The sequence below is a fragment of the Rhipicephalus sanguineus genome, chromosome 8 (genome assembly GCF_013339695.2).
Source record: "Rhipicephalus sanguineus isolate Rsan-2018 chromosome 8, BIME_Rsan_1.4, whole genome shotgun sequence".
NCBI classification, from domain to species: Eukaryota; Metazoa; Arthropoda; class Arachnida; order Ixodida; family Ixodidae; genus Rhipicephalus; species Rhipicephalus sanguineus.
In genome coordinates, this window is record NC_051183.1 from 87,692,413 (window position 1) to 87,708,715 (window position 16,303).

The following is a 16,303-nucleotide window of genomic DNA, read 5'->3' on the forward strand; positions in this document are numbered from 1 at the left end:
AATTTTTAAAGACAGAACAGTTTTTGCACGACTGCATCAACAAAATAGATGACGTGCGAATGCTGTTCCTACCACTTATTAAGGTAGCATATTTCATAGCGACTGTGATCTCCAGAAATGTAGAAACAACTACATTTGGGCGAATTGGTTCATCTTGAATATAGCTTGAAGCAGCGCCAACAGATGAGGAGAGCAATAGGAAAGTGTCACAACTGGTAGCTAAAACTAAATTCAATTGGCATTCAGCTCTCATGCTAATGCGCCCATTTTCTGGTTCTATTCTCATCGTTTAGCGCTGCTTCGAGAAATATCATCAGAGTTTTTACAAGTGTTGATGATTGGGCGAGTTGGTTCGTCGTACTTGAACTGCTATAGCGCATTACGGGGAAGAAGGAACGGCCGAGCAGACCGACATAAGAGAGACAGAGCGCTCTGTCCTCTTGTGTCGGTCTGCTCGGCCGTTTCTTGTTCCCCGTAATGCGCTATACCAGTTCAAGTCAGAGTGTTTGTTCTTTTCTTTTTTTCATTCGTCATGTAAGTTCATCGGCTTCACTGTGCCAAGATCAGAGCTGAATTATTTATATGTTTGCTATTGGGCTGCTCTGTTCTACCATGTAAGCTTAACAATTACCAAGTGTGCTTGTCGGCTTCACACTCCTACAGTGAGAGCTTAACATTTTCCACTTTGGCTCGTTCGCTGCGCTGTCCTACGATGACGTCTTAGCAAGTTGCACTCACTGTCATAGGCCTATGTGCCCGACACTTGTGCTCATAGGCTACATTGTACTACGATGACGTTATAACAAGTTCTACATATGCTCACTGGCTACGTATTCCTACAAAATGAGCTTAATAATTTCCATTTGTGGTTATTGGATGCTATGTCCTAGAATGACAGGTTAACTGACTGCACATGTGATTGTTCGCTTCACTGTCCTACAATGACATCTGAAGAGTTGTGGTCGTAAAATGACAAGACTTGAACATTCCGTGCAGTGCTCCAACGACACAGAGGTGGGAGAGGTGATCGTTCCTCTGAAAGAAGTCGACAAGTTGGTGGAAGATCCCTCAGAACACATGCTAGAACTGGAGCTGAAGGAGCCTAAGCAGGTGAGATTTTGTCTCTGCATACTGTTTAAGGCGATGTCTACAGGACGGCATCGATGACGCATTTTCGGCTCTCGTGTCACTTGAAGCGTACGCAACCACAGTCATAGCTTTTGAGATGCAGTTGTGGTGTCTTGAAAAACAAGTTCGAATGTTATTGGGATCCGGAAGCGAATTTTCTGAAATTTTTTTCTTAACGAAGCAAGCAGAAAAAATATATAAGAACCAATAGTTTGCTGCTTATTTACTTCTAACTTTTGCAAAGGTCCTTTGTTTGCTTTAAAGGGGCACTAAAGGCAAATATTAAGTCGACGTTGATTGTTGAAATAGCGGTCCAGAAACCTCGTAGTGCTACTTTTATGCCAAGGAAGTGCTTATTTTGAAATAAAATCAGGTTTCAGTGGTCCGCATCGCATTAGCGCACTTCAAATCACCCGCCTGAAATCCGACTTTCATACGTCACTGCTTCCGTGCCCAACGTTGCCCGCCTTTACTGCGCGGTCGCCAACACTAGTAGCAGCAGAGCGAAAGTATCGGGACCCACAGCAGAAACAACGGCCATCGAAGCCATCGAAGCGTGCCGCAATCACCGCAATGAATGTGGACGGAGAACTTGACAACGAGACATTGGCTCGCGACGCTGGGCTCCAATTCAGCGACTTGAGCCCCGATGAACGCGGTATGCTGCTGAGGGCTCGTAGTGCCGGCGTCGTTGCGTGCGGCATTTTGTTGAACTTTCTGTCAGAGCAACTTTCACGAGCGCGCATAACACACGCGGCAGTACGCGATCCCGAAACTATCACTGATACGCGACCGCGTGAGCGAAGCACGGCGCCGGGCGAAGCGCATTTCGGCGAAAACGGAACCTTTGAACCACACGCGCCGTTCCCCACGGCAACGCCACAGAGGTTCTTTTTTCCATGAATCAAACGGAAACGAACAAACAGCATTTTATAACGTCTTTTGATGTACGGAAGGTTCTTTTTTTATTGCTGCTGGTTTGATTATTAGTGATTTATTGTAGGCAGACTCTCATACGTCATCGGGATCACTTTGAAAATGTGCCACTCGTGGCGCTCATCATGTGATACATTTAGCTTAATTTCTCAGTAAGTAGGGCACTGCTGTTGATAATATTGCCATTTTAGAAGTTGTCATACATTGAGCTTTCACTCTGACATAAATTGTTATTTGCCTTTAGTGTCCCTTTAAGGGGCAACGCTAATCGCACTGTTGATTACCGCGGCCTGTTTCTCTTGTCGGTGCTTCTTCTAAAAGTTGCAGCAAAATAAGTCTCCTACTTGCATGTCGTATGGCAAACCTGCCAAGTATCTTTATCGACTGTTTAAGACACATCCTGAGCTTGACAGCTAAGAAATGAATATCCTCTACCCAGGACCTTCAGATGTTTGAGCTCGACTCTATAATTGTTATAAGACACGAATTGCCCTGCTAGGTGTATGCTGCATACGCACTTCGCTAATTTGCTGATTTAGGCGCACAGTAAACTGTTCTATTTACAATATTGCTCACTCGTGCGGAGAAGTAACACACCTTCCTTAAATGAGGCCTGCGACACTTTTTCAGCCGGGTCAAAAAACGCTGCCGATCGGTAGTGCAGGCTTCTGACAACACGCTTAGCCAAACATTATAGCGCAGCACACGGCGTAGAATTTACAAGTAATTCTCAAAGTCAGCTGAAAAACACTCCCTCTTCTCTCTACAAATGATGCCATATACCCAAATCCACGGCCATTGGCTGATTTGAGATTTCCTGAGCTCCTTAGTTACCGTGGCCACCGCAGGATGCCGCCACGTGCCCGCGTGCTTCCTTGCGATCTCACTGAAATTAAGCAGCGCGTTCGGAGAGAGCAAAAAAAAGGAACTGCTCAAGGTCATCACGCGCGCTGTCGAAGGGACGCATCTTTTTGTCCCCTTGTCATCCTTCTCCTTGCGTAGCCTTCAGCGCGCTTGCTAGTACGAGGAAAGAGAGAAGGTGCTTGAAGTCAGCGAGAAATCCCTGTAACTCCGCTCGTACTTGATGGATTCTAAACATTTTTGCGGCAGTCGATTCGTAAAGCGATAAGCTCTTTTGAGGAATCCATTTGACGATTACTTCTAGAGGTGTCGCAGGGCCCATTTAATAAGATTGTTATAGATGAAAGTAATCATGAATGTTATGGTACAGCCGTAAAGTGATTTCACCGCCGTCCCATCATTTGCTCAGCTAGTACACTTCTCGTATGCCATGCTACAACTATTGAATACATTGCAACTATCATGAACACTATTACTGATATGTGCCGCGTGTTATCTCCGGCATTACCTCTCTCCGAGACCTCCAAGAGGCGAAGTCAGTAATGACCGGTGTTTTTCATTCTATAACCACGCATTCAGAAAATAGTGTTCAAAGAGCAGTTTTCATATAAATAATAGGAGTAAACAAGCAATACAAATTTAGGTGATGCTTAAAAAAATACATGTCCTTGTTGTCGCAACATTCCTACCGCCTTCGACAACTGAAATCGTCCTTTCTATCTTCTGTCATGCAACAGTACAAGGGGGAGATACTCTTCGGCCTGAGCTATCTGCCGACAGCCGAGAGACTCACCTTTACCATTATGAAGGCCAGCAACTTGACATCGCCCATGAACAACCTGGAGTCGTTCTGTAAGTTGGAACATTCCGTTTTTCCTTATAATTTGTGGTTAATATTTTACTCTTCTGGAAGCACATTTTTTCTAACCTTTTTTAATTTTATAGATCTGCTGTTCCAATCGCTTATGAGTTTGCTCAGCTATGGAATAAAAAGAAAATCATTCATAGCAGAATTGGTGCACATCCTCTGAGAAACACTTTCGCCGTAAACGTCCTGCACCATCAAAGAAATGTCAAGCCCACAAAAACGAAGCAAGAACTTTTTGGTTATACTTATCTGTTCGTTTTTTTTGGTTGAACAGCGTTCACGTAGGCCCGCGTTTGTCCGTTTATGCAGTTACGTCCGAGTTTTAATAGTGAGTTTGATAATTTGGGCCCCAAGGAGCTTTGGAACCCAAGAAGTTTGTGAGCCGCCAGGGCCGATGCTCAGAACCGAAGCCACTCTTAGGCTCTTGTGTTCGCGCTGACCCAAGACCCAAACATTTAAAACTAGATTGAGTCCCCAAGGCGTCTTGGTAGCCAGAAAGACAACGCAGCCACGACGCACTATGGCCCGCGTCTCGCATGTTATTTCGCCACGTGTGGCGCTCCGTGCGTGTGACCCAACGCAGATTTTGTTTGACGCATTTCTCAAACTCTGTTGCTCCTCCGAACGCAAGAGCAGCCTACCCAACGTAGCCTGGAGACCCAGTGTCTTGGGTCCCAATTATCAAACTCTTTAATAACGCCTCGCGTAGTAGCACCGGCTGACGCCAGACATCGACGTTACCTAGCAAACGATGTTTATGAACTGCAAAATTAGTTGCCTTCGGATCGTTTCAAATTTATGGTTGAGAACATTATTGGAAACCCAGCTCTCCATATTCTCCATACTCCAGCTCTCCATACTATTACATTATGGTTGAGAGCTAAAGCATGTTCTGCTAGGAATCGCTCGCTCAATAACTTAAAGGCAGCTTTCTTCGTACAAAGTGACCTTACCTTAAAATGTACGACTTAGCTGCTACGTTTGGCTGCTAGGCTTCAAGCAGCTCTTCATCTAATTCAGCGATGCTATCTAAAGCTTACTTTTATTAAGCTAGTCATGTTTAAAATAGTTACTATAGTTACTTTAAAACAGCGAATATTTCAGGTGTCATGTCATACACATTTCTTCCTAAGAATCCTCATTTTATAAAAGCTTTGTCATAGCAATTATTTCTAACATGGCTTTGCATATAATGTGTGCTGCGGCTAATACACGTATAAAAAAGGGATGCTTCCTTGCGCCCTTTCAGCGATTACTGAATTGTGTGCGTAGACGTAGAAACCAGATAAATTGAATATGCTCATATGGTAATTGTATGTAGAGTAAGTTTCATGGTTATGTTCTCATCATATACTTGACTTGGGTTACCTTCTTTGTATTCCTAAGAAATAAACAAAGGTGCTTTTACGTGTTAGGTGTTCTTATTTGATATCCCTGCTGTAGGAGGACATTTCGTGAGACGCAATGTGGGCGGCAGTTGGCCTGCCATAATGAACTCATTAGATTTATTCGTTCTTTAAGAAAACCTTCCTGCATAGTTCTTAGACGGACCGCAGCAAAAGACGTTGGCCTATCCCCAACAATGCTACAAGGGAAAGGCACAGGGAGAAATTTTCTAAATGAAATTGTAAGCAAGAAATATCGGTGTATGCATTTAAAGATGACACAATAAAATATTTACAAGTTTAGTAACCGCAGCATTGGAAGGAAACTAAACAATGTTTATGGCGAGCATATGGGCAAATAGGTTGCGGGCGGTTTTATTAATTTAAACTAGGAGATGTTTTCGATACATTATTACATACATTGGCAATTGCCGATTTGAGAACCATGAAGTTCATTTGGGCACTACTGCCTAATTGTGACATTAAAAGAACACAAATGATAAAAAAACACATTCAATGGTCGCAATTATCTTTTGTTCTCTTCGAGAAGTCTGTTGTATTTACGCCCGATCACAGGTACATCATCAAAAGAGAAAATGAAGGCGAGAGTTTCACTTTTGAGTTTCGTGCCCGAGCCGCAGCGCCTGACTGTCAGCATGTGACGTCATGGATGTGAAGTACTTTTTTGTATTTTTGTCAAAATACCAACAATTAGTTTTGTAGTCATGTTAAGTCCTTGGGTCCATTAACAAGCACGCCACATTATCGATATGTATATATAATTGTATAAACAGGCTCTGCTAGGCGGTGTCAAAGCTTACAAGGACACGGCGAATTGGTGCGGAAACTTAATATCGGTGTCGACACTCGGGTTTTCTCTTTGTGCTTTTCGTGGCTTCTTCTTAGGTATTTCGTTCCCCTCGCCATTGTAGGGTAGCCGACCGGGTTCAGCCTTGGTTAGGTACCCTACCTTATTTTTGCCTTCTCTCTTTCTTGAGGGTTACCATGCTTCTTTTCGCGGAAACGGCAACTGACTAACACGAGGAACATAGTCATTGTGTTTCATTGCCTTTAACAACTGCTTGCTTTGCACTCTATTTGGCAGATCCTTGCGTTCGTGTGCTCCTGTTCCACAGCGGGAAGCTTCGCAAGAAAAAGAAGACAGCCGCCCAACACGCCACGCTGTGTCCGGTCTACAACGAGTCGCTGACGTTCGACGTGCCACAGACCGAGCTGGACAACGTCGTCTTCCTGGTGGTGGTCAGCCACCGGGACCCCGCCCAGACAGTCTCGTCACCGGAGTCACCCACTACTCCCGTGGCCGGAGCACCGCAGCAGCACGTCGGCAAGGTTGTCGTCGGAGCCTGCGGCCGTGGCAGCGTACTCCACCACTGGAATGCCATGAAGCAGAGCCCGCGCAAGCAGGTCACCCAATGGCACACGCTCCGGTGAATGGACACGCTTCCGCGGCTGAGTGCAGTGTGGTATGGACTAAGTTGTGTGGACATTGGAGGAAACAAAAAAGGCAGCGAGCACGGTGAAATATCTAAAGCGATATTTGCTGATGTGCAAACACCGAAGTCATCCTGGGGCCAGTCGTACTCCTCGAACGTGCTTCGAAATTGTCAAACCAGAACGATTGGCGTGCGCGCGTTCGAGGAGTGGCCATCAGAGACACAGGAGGTAATTCTGGTGCCCGTAGTGACACTTTCTGAGCACATGTCAGTGGTGTTTTAGTGACACATTTGGAAGGGCAGGAAAAAGAAATCCGAACGATCTCGTTATACACAAGAACGGTAGTTGATGGTTTCGGGAAAACGAAACTCCTGGTGCAATTCCATTTCACTACCCATGCACTGCTGCAACTTTCGAAAGGTACTCATGTCCCTCGTGTTTTGGTTGGCAACTCTGTGAAAGCATGTTCGCATGCTATCTTTTGCAGTTGGCGAGTTGCGAGAGCGATGGCGATAGAACATTGGTTCATTTCAATGTATAGATGCCATCTCTATTGAGTTGCAGAGAACTCGGCCTCATGACGCTAGACAAGCGTCCTTGCACTCGCTAGGAAGTTGCAGGACGAAGTTTGTTGCTGTCCTGCGTTTTTTGCCCTTCACGTCCTCTCCAGACGAAGTGTTATTTACCGACTTGCATGCTATCGTGACTGTTCTTTTTGAAAAGTTCACTGGGATATTAGACAGCCCCTCAGTACACCGCTATTTTTTTACAGAAAACGCACTTCCTTATGTTCTGTCGCTTCGGAGTCGGATTGTGGTTATGACAGTGCGAGAGTAACGACAGTGGACGGTGTTGGGCATGAAGGCACTTTCTTTTGCTGCGTGTTTTTCTTCGGGGCAAGAACATTCCCATCGACGAAATGTCCACCATCGGCTGGAAGCTGCTACGAACAACAATTCGGGGCTCCATTCAAGCATAAACCCGCTCATTTTACTCAGAACACAAAACTCAGTCTTTATTGCTCTGTAAATCTAATGAATAGCGGCAGTTCTAATTTCGTAACGGTGGCTCTGAATTCTCTCAAGACCGACGCCCGAGTTTCATTTCGACATAGTCCTCGTCTTTCGGTGATTGTTGAGCTAATATAAATGTATTTTGTTCGAATGTAAGTCCCGTAGTCACAAATATGAGCAAATATGCTCGAGAACGCGTGTTCGATTCCAGGCCGCAGTGGCCGCGTTTGCATTTGGAGGAAATGCAGAGAAAAAAACACTCTTGCCCTTATTTTTCGGAGCACTTTAAGAACCACAGTTGGGCAAATATACTCTTGACTCCCGTACAACAACATGACTCATGATTATAATTAGGCCTTCGACGGAAAACCTCAAAACTTACTTTAGTTCACCTAAAACAATTTTGAAGAGCGCTGCTGAGGAAATGAGAGTGATGTAACATTGACAAACGTTACCTGCCTGCTTGCTGTATCAAGTTATCTGAGCTTCCGTTAACAATCTCAGTGCAAGGTAAAATTGTTTCATGGTATTGGGGCAGAAAACTTGTGAGCTCCGCATCGCAATTCTTTAAAACTTGCAAAAAATTACCGATAGGGAGCAAACGCCTTCCCCATTTTGTGTACCAGACCATAGGTGAACCGTTGCATTCGTATGGTAAAGTGGTTTTGTATGAGAACGCTGCGCCCCGTGAGCATGAGCAAAGCTCTGCAGGGCACAATCTGCGGCACCATGTCTACATAAGCCATGGCATCTTTTGGGCTAGATATATTTTCCTGCAGGACGGATCTTCAAAAAAGAAGTGCACAGAAATGCGCAAAAGATAATCGTCTTAAATATTAGATCATTGATGTATAAACGAAGGCGCACCTTTTGCACGGTTTCTTTAACATGAACGGCATTATTGGTGGTGTTATACTGACCTGTTCCGTGATATCGGAGATTTACCAGTTATTGGTTTCTAGAAGTACATCGCTTCCATGAGGAGGTGAAAAAATGATGTTGCCATGGAAACGCAACAAAGGCAGTGAGAGTTATACTGCGATAAATGCTAGAATTTGTCCCTTTACGGTGCTCCTCGTAACACGTGGCGCTCAAACACCTGAAAGAATATTCAACTTGCCGCTTCAAGCCATATTTATTCCTCCAGAGTGAGCGTCCGAGCATGATGTGCTGACACCACTGCGTCGTCCGTTGAAGCTCTACTTGCTATATGATTCATAAAATGTCTCCTTTAGCATTATTGTTGTGTCCTCCTCATAGTTCGTCCCTGCTACAAAGAAATATAAGATTTCTAGATGAACATCCTGCACTGTTGACTGAGGATGCAAACATTGCAAAATATTGTGTGAAACCATTTATCGAATCCCCGAGGCTTCTAACTTAGCCATCGTCAGCTTAGGCACTAAGTGCCAATGCTGCCCCCAATGCCAGCTAGTAATATTTTTAAAACGTCATTGAAACGTCTGTGTGTTGCTTTGGTGCACATTTTTGTTTTTTTATGTGACTTTTTGTTGGAAATGGTAAAATTTCAACTTTGTTGAGAAATAAGGATATTTTGTTGGTGTCTAGCTACATGACCGCACATACCATGCTCGCATGGTACCGATGGTTTCTCACTGTGAAACAACTAAGCTCTACAAACTTGTCATATTCTGCCATATATGTTACTAGCCTCCGTATGTTTGTACCATCATTCTTGTGCATGTGGCAGATGATCTCGGGCTAGGAATTTTGCAGTATTGCAAAAACTATTTCCACAGTTTAATGCAGAATTAACTTTATGGTAATTGCACGTAGCAAAATATGTGCAAAGTTTCGGCACCAATTGAATATTATTGTTCTCAGTGTTCTTTATTTAAAAGGTTGCTGCTATCTAAAAGAATTTATTTTTAGAGTGTATATAAAACAGCAATTAGGTACATACTGCCTAGTGATTTTTACTATCTAAAATATATTAATTTTTAAAGCGTTTATAAACCAGCAATTAAGTGCATACTGCCTAGTGACTTTTACATTGGACTGCACAGACAAATTCTTACTATTTTGCGTGCTAGCCACTAAGGCACCTCGTATGTGCCATCAGCACATATGGCGTAACTGTGTGGTTGTAGTGGTGGATATCTGTTTCTACTACAAAAATCCCTAAGTTTGTCTTTGTACAACATTTCAAAAAGTAAGGATGGTCTTGGTTGCAGTTTATTGTGCCACCTATAGTTATATTATGGATAATTTGCTTTCCAGAAGTAGTATTTCTGTTTTCACAGCCTCACTTGTTAACTTTTGCATAGTAGTGGAAAGGGTGTCGAATAATTGTCTCACTACACAGAACGAGAGACTGGAGTTATATTTTGTAAAGGCCAGTGTTGTACGACGGCAAACACATATTTGAAAAGAAGGACTCCAGTAAACCTTGCGAAACCCTCCTCAATTTGTCTGTCGAACCGGTGCTCTTGGATCTGATAATCAGACAAATGAACACCGTGCCCACGTTAGAAATATTTTACATTTAGTACAACAGTTCTTCAATTAAAATAAACGTGGTATCTGGATTTCTCATCTCTTTACTGACAGCACTGCAAGTGCCATGATCTGGACGCATTCGTTTTTCTTGCAGAATATATACACTGGAATTTCACATTGCAGTTTTTTCTACAATTCATGTTCACTGCAGCATTTTAAGCTTTTTGCTGCCTTACTTAGTAACGAAACAAGTAAGAGTTCTCAATTTGGTGCTTACGTCAAATACTGTTTCGAAAAACAACTTATTTTGTAAGGAATAATAAATCTTCCAGAACTTGTCCTAAATAATTCTGTGTTAAAATGTACAATACTTTAAAAAACAGGCTAAGATTGGATAGCGCAACATCGAATACACATATATTGCTGTTATTTTATTCCACAGAAAGGTTATAAACTACGAATAATATAATAAATAGATTAACTAGTTATAGCATTCCTTGTAAAGTTAAGATTTCTTGGTGTTGCGATGACTCACACTTTTCACGAGCTACCCATTTTACAGAAAAAAGGTTGTTACTGTAGATATATATTTTAAATACTGTTCACCGTTTTAAATTGTAAATCATTCTTAAAATGAGCCAACATTTTATATTGTGGCATTCTAGTTCTCACGCACTTTATGTCAGACAAGGGTAATGTATCTCCCCTAACATACTAAATAGCTTAGCTAGCTATGACATTCTTTGTACAGTCATGTTAGGTCACTAGATATCCAGTTGAGAAGGTGCTATCAAGCCACTATGTGTTCATCGCGGTTTCGTAGTGCAGGTCAAAATAGCATTTCTGAAAGCCTATCTTTTAAGCAGGTAAATAGCGGCTGCTGAATGTGTACAGGACGCTTCCTGGACCTCTATTTAAGAACGAATAAATCATTTTAAAGTAAAAAATGCTGACTCTCTGTAGTTATTAGTCTTGCTGGAGATAACAATTAGGGAAGTAGCATTCATTTACGATGGGTATTTATGTAAATCCTATTCATATAATATCGTGTGTTGGCGTTTTTGAGACAACGTAAGGTAAACAGCAGTTAAATAAGTACTGCAAATTTATGCTATATTGAAGATACAAAGAACAACATCCGGAGCCCCACTCATTTTTTTAATATTTGTCGTAGTAGCATCCTCTACAAAAGATATCTTTACAGTCGTTCCTATTTGATGTAGTTCCTTAAAACGCTGCTCAGAATGCTGTGGGCGCCCATGGCGAAATTAACGCTACTAAAGTGAAATTTTCACTCGCCGAGTCGGTTTCTGTTAGGGTTCAGGGATACTTGTGAAAGAGAACTGAGGGCATATTTCAGGTTGTGACAGCATTTATAATCCGTAGAGTTAATTGAATTACAGAGAACGATTAGAGGAATTTAGAGAAGTATTAAGCCAATAGCTGTCATGCGCTTGACACCGACACAATAAAGCCAGCAACGTAGCTTACATTAGCAATGCTGGTTTTCTTTCGTGCTTTTGCATTTTTAATGCCATAGACATCATAGAAGTTTCGTGTACGAATTGGCAATTTCGGTTTATGTTCTTGCCAAGTCGCATGACACAATAATATAAGCTTTCTAATCAATGAGCTGCATAGTCTTGAGAATAATCACAAGGGTGTGCGCCAGACTAGGCTCGGGAATAGCAGAAGATTGCGTTACACATGAACCTCGTGGCTCACTCGGTGTAAGCCCGGGATTCGCGTGCAGGTGCACATGAAACGATCCCAAGTGTTTTGTTGAATACATGACCAAATATATGGATAGAATATTGATTCGATTAGGTGGTTTTCAAATCGCGTGTCTTGTATAGATATCAAATGTAAAATATTATTGCGTTATATGAAATATATATTTTATAAAGATGAGGTACAAGAGGCAGTATTTTTTCTAGAACATCAGGTGGTGTGCAGCTTGCGTAGCTTTATGAAATTTCTCGTCAGTGCTGTTTTTATGTGAAAGCACATGGACTGCAGGTCATAAACGAAAACTGTAAGTGCTTTTTTCGTGCATGAAAATTCCCGCACTGAACATTTGCGTCCAAATAGAGGTGCCGCTAAAATGCAATGCTTCTGTGCTCTCTCCCTATATGATTTTGGCTAGAAAGAAATGGTAGTTTCGGGCCATTGCAAGAAGATCGGCCTAATTTATATTGGTTGAACAGCCGGTGTTTCAACAAGCAAAGTGTATCTGGGGATCATTGGCGATTCATGGTAACCGAGCATTAAAAGAAGCGCGAGCCGAAACGTGTCAAAACCATAAAAAAAGCGCTGAGGTCTTCAAGTTGATAGTGTTTGTAGTCATTGAAACATGAAAACCAAGCAGCACACACTTGTATTCATCGAGGCAGGACAAGAAAACTAGCAAAACGACACCTGCACTTTTTCGTGTTACAAGAATTTTACATGTCGAAGAACAAAAATGTATTCGTTTTTGTGATAAAACAAGGGTGGGCTAACAGCGTTTCTTTACAGTACTTCACTTAAATTGACTATTATTATCCTTAGAAGCGTTGTTTTGCGAACCGTGTATCCTAAGGATTGTTGTTGTGGCCTGAAGCGACAGTGTATTTTTACCGTTGGCAAGAACGCTAGTAAACTCCATAAGCGAGAGAACACATCCAGGTGAAAAATAACGTTAACACATCCTCAGTTAATTTAATATGACAGGGACAACAAATTATATTACAACTAACGGAATTTATTTCCGGAGGGTCCAAGGCAAAGGTGTCATTTTGTTTCGTTCTTGCTCTGCCTATATGGTTACATCTTATCTTATTCACTATTAAACTGCTTAGAGACAATTTATACCTACAAGATGAAAACAAATGTGTTTTAGCAATACGACCTAGTGTAACTTTTATTCCTCGGTTGATTGTTTAGCCTTTAGAAACCTTTATCGATCTCTGTGAGGCGTGTATCGTAATTTACTACAAACGGTTTCGCTGATTATGCGTTAGTTGATACCAGGTAACAAAGGAAGGCCCAATCGCTTGGAGCAACATTTCATCAGCCCGACATAGAGTTTAGGGAAAGAAGGCAAAGGTGCATTCTTTTCAGAGAACATAGCGGTTGAGACCAGCTGCTAGATTATTAGGTTTATATGCAGGGTCATTGACGTTGCAACTGAAATGTCACGTTAACATCGTGTTTTATGAAAATTACCTTCTTTAGACACAGCTGTATATCGCACATGTGATAAGGAAGTATACTAGTGCATTCGCTATAGGTCCAGTGCACACATTATGAAAAATACGGAGGGTGCGCGTCCCGGTTTTCATGATCACTGTGATAATATAACAAAAATTGCGCATTAGATTCGCAGGAGAGCGATAGTGAGACTTACTTTTCTAAAGAGGGCTCAGATGCCGTATTTTAAGCGAACGACAAGTACAGGTAGTATCTGCCCTGCAGTGATGTAGATTTAAAGTATGGGCTACCCGAAGAACCTCGGCTGTGCGCTTCCAACGTAGCCGTTTACTATTCATTGAATATTTCCAAAGCTTCTTTGCCTTTTAAGGACAGCAGTCAATCTTTACACATATTTTCAATCTCTCTAAGGACCCTTTATATTACACTCGATGTGATTTGAAAGCGTTTGGTGCCCGCAAGCAGAGTCGTCCACGTTTGCTTTGCATGCCCAACATATGTGGAGCCCTGCCTTTGCTAAAAAGAAAATGATATTTTAAAACTGTCCACAAGGCAAAGTCCCGTCCTTCATCTCTATATAACCACTATTACCACATATCTGTGATGTATGTGCTCGTTGTTCGTGTCATGTACATTTTTGCCATATATCCTTGCTATAAGGACCTTGTTCAAAGGTCTTTTTGAACGTACTGTACTTGCAGTGTCTTCAACCCCATGTGACGACATGCCTTGAAATCAACATCAGCCGACATTGTCCTGGAAGTGGTGGGGCATAGATAACCATCTGTACAATTTCTAGTGCTAGAAATGGCCTATATAAGACAGTAGTGCCTCTATTCCGTTGAGTGTAAGGCGGTGGATAATGATAATAACTAGTCCTGAGTCAAGTAGCCCCATCTAGGCTGTATGTCTCAAAAGTCGACCTATTGAAGTTATCTGTTTTTCATTCTGCTTTATACCTACCAAATGAGTGAGTTACACGAAATGACGTTATATCTTCTATTGTTGCTGACCATGAGCTTAAAGAACCTCAAATTTAGAGCAGCTTTTGTGTTTGATCCAGTGGTGTTAGCATTGCGCATGTAAACTTTCAGACAGAGATTTTTTTAACTGTCCGTTAGTAAGCGTCAGCTTATGGCCTGCTTCATGGAGCCAACAGAAAAATTGCGCGTTAACCGCTTTGCTACCACAAAATGAGCTAGCATTACTGGGCTCGCGGTATCTCTTTTTAGTTTTACTGATGCTTTCTTAATGAGAATGTAGGGCGAAGATCGAGAAATACAGCCTGCCTTGTCGGAATCAATCTTGAAGGCATATCGTCACACCTTTTGTGCTCTCCTAGTTTTACTTCGATAGCAGTGTAAAATGTTGCCGCGTCTGCCTATGTCGACGCCTGCATATTGTATAATCATTTCTGCATAGTGAACTTACGTTTCTCGAGAAGCCCTTACAAAGTATAGCATGTTGACTCTCCTTCGGTGTCATTCCCATATGAATGTATTTGGTGTTGTCCGTTGGCCAGTTTCCTTTCTGTAACCTTCGTGTCTGGATCTTATTTCCCCATGCAGTGATATGTCTGCACTTCTCAGGCACCTCGAGATATGCCGGGGTATAAATTTCTTAGCAGTAACCTTGTTCTCTTGAGGTTGTTACCACTATAGGAACAGTGATCCCAAATTTTATCGTGCTTCACATCCAACCCTCATTCTACGCAGTGACATTCCCCACTCCGACAAAACGCAGCCGTGCTGCTCAATATTTCATGAAGTTGGCACATGCTCTTCGTTGCAATGTGGTAGATAATTAGATCTTATAATAGGCGAGGTTACAATGTCCCGTGTATTTTCGTACCTTGCAAGTATTCGCACTGATAAGAAAGTCACCTTTCCCAATTCGCGCAGTTCGCATAGTACGATTAGGGCATCAGACTTCATGCGCAAGATATTTCTACTATGAGATGGGGCGACAAAAAGAAAAATTTGTCATACCTCGGACAAAGAAGGCAATCTGTGTCTTTTAAGTGACGTTCGACACTTCATGAAGTGCTAGAGAGGTGTAGTTTTTCATCTTTAACGTCTGGCTCAGTGTTTGAGGAAAGTGTGCCCGTTGGGGTGCTGTTTTCGACAATAGAACTGCTCCAAATACCTGAACTGTATTTTTCACTATATTTTACTGCACTTTGACAACCTTGCATAATCTATAAATACACTTCTTCAAACAAACAACCAAGCGAAAGCGATACGGCCAAATACTCCCTGCCTCCCTGTAGTATTGGTGTATGCTTTCTTGCTGATGGTATCGCGGGCAGTCGGCTGAAAACTAAGCGTAGCCAGTAAAAAAAATAAAAAGAGGCAAGCTCTCTGTTATCTATTTGAAATAGCGATATCCGGAGCATACGACTCTGCTCCTTTCATGACGCTTCTTAGGCCATATGCAGCTACCGAAAACATGTTGAGACACTGAAGATCAAAGGAAGTAGAAGTCATTTGATAATAATATTTAACCGCGTTGTAACGTCACCTTAAAAAGCAAGCGCATGACATCGTTCTGAAAGTTCGCAGCTCCGCCTCCAAGCGTATCATCCAGGCGTTGCAGGCAACGTCTTATTGCTTCCGTGCATCGGATTTGTCAACGTTTAGTAACAAATCTTTTTTCGGTGCTTGAAAATGTGAAAGTGATCGCTGAAGAAGCAATCTAGTATCAAATCCTATCAGTTACTTCAAATTTGAAGCGAAGCTGGAGAATATTATTAAAAATGCTTATAGAATTCGTACAGAAGGTTTCAAACAATGACTAGAATTTTGGCGAGTAAGAGTTCAGCAGTCAATGCCTGCTTCTGAAGTGTTTTTCACATCTCTGGCTTTTCCTTCATTAACATATTTAGCTTACCTCCTTTCAATATGAAAGGAAACTAGAAAGCTCGCCTCATCGTTTGCTTATAGCGATTGTTTTCCGATTCCTTCGTTTAATTTTCCGCCGACTGTACACGAGAGCGTCACGCCAAC

General features: G+C 42.2%; 1 protein-coding gene across 5 annotated transcripts in view; it reads left to right on the forward strand.

Annotated features, from left to right (window-relative positions):
* The window catches only part of LOC119402197 (synaptotagmin-2), a 318,421-nt gene extending 308,226 nt beyond the window's left edge, over positions 1 to 10,195 (forward strand). For all 5 annotated transcript variants that reach the window (XM_049418538.1, XM_049418539.1, XM_037669311.2 and 2 more), the window contains 3 exons: positions 997 to 1,110; positions 3,663 to 3,777; positions 6,284 to 10,195. In XM_049418538.1, the coding sequence (XP_049274495.1) occupies positions 997 to 1,110; positions 3,663 to 3,777; positions 6,284 to 6,630 (576 nt within the window). In that variant the 3' untranslated portion in view covers positions 6,631 to 10,195. The remainder of the gene's footprint in view (positions 1 to 996; positions 1,111 to 3,662; positions 3,778 to 6,283) is intronic.
* The last annotated feature ends 6,108 nt before the right edge of the window (positions 10,196 to 16,303 follow it).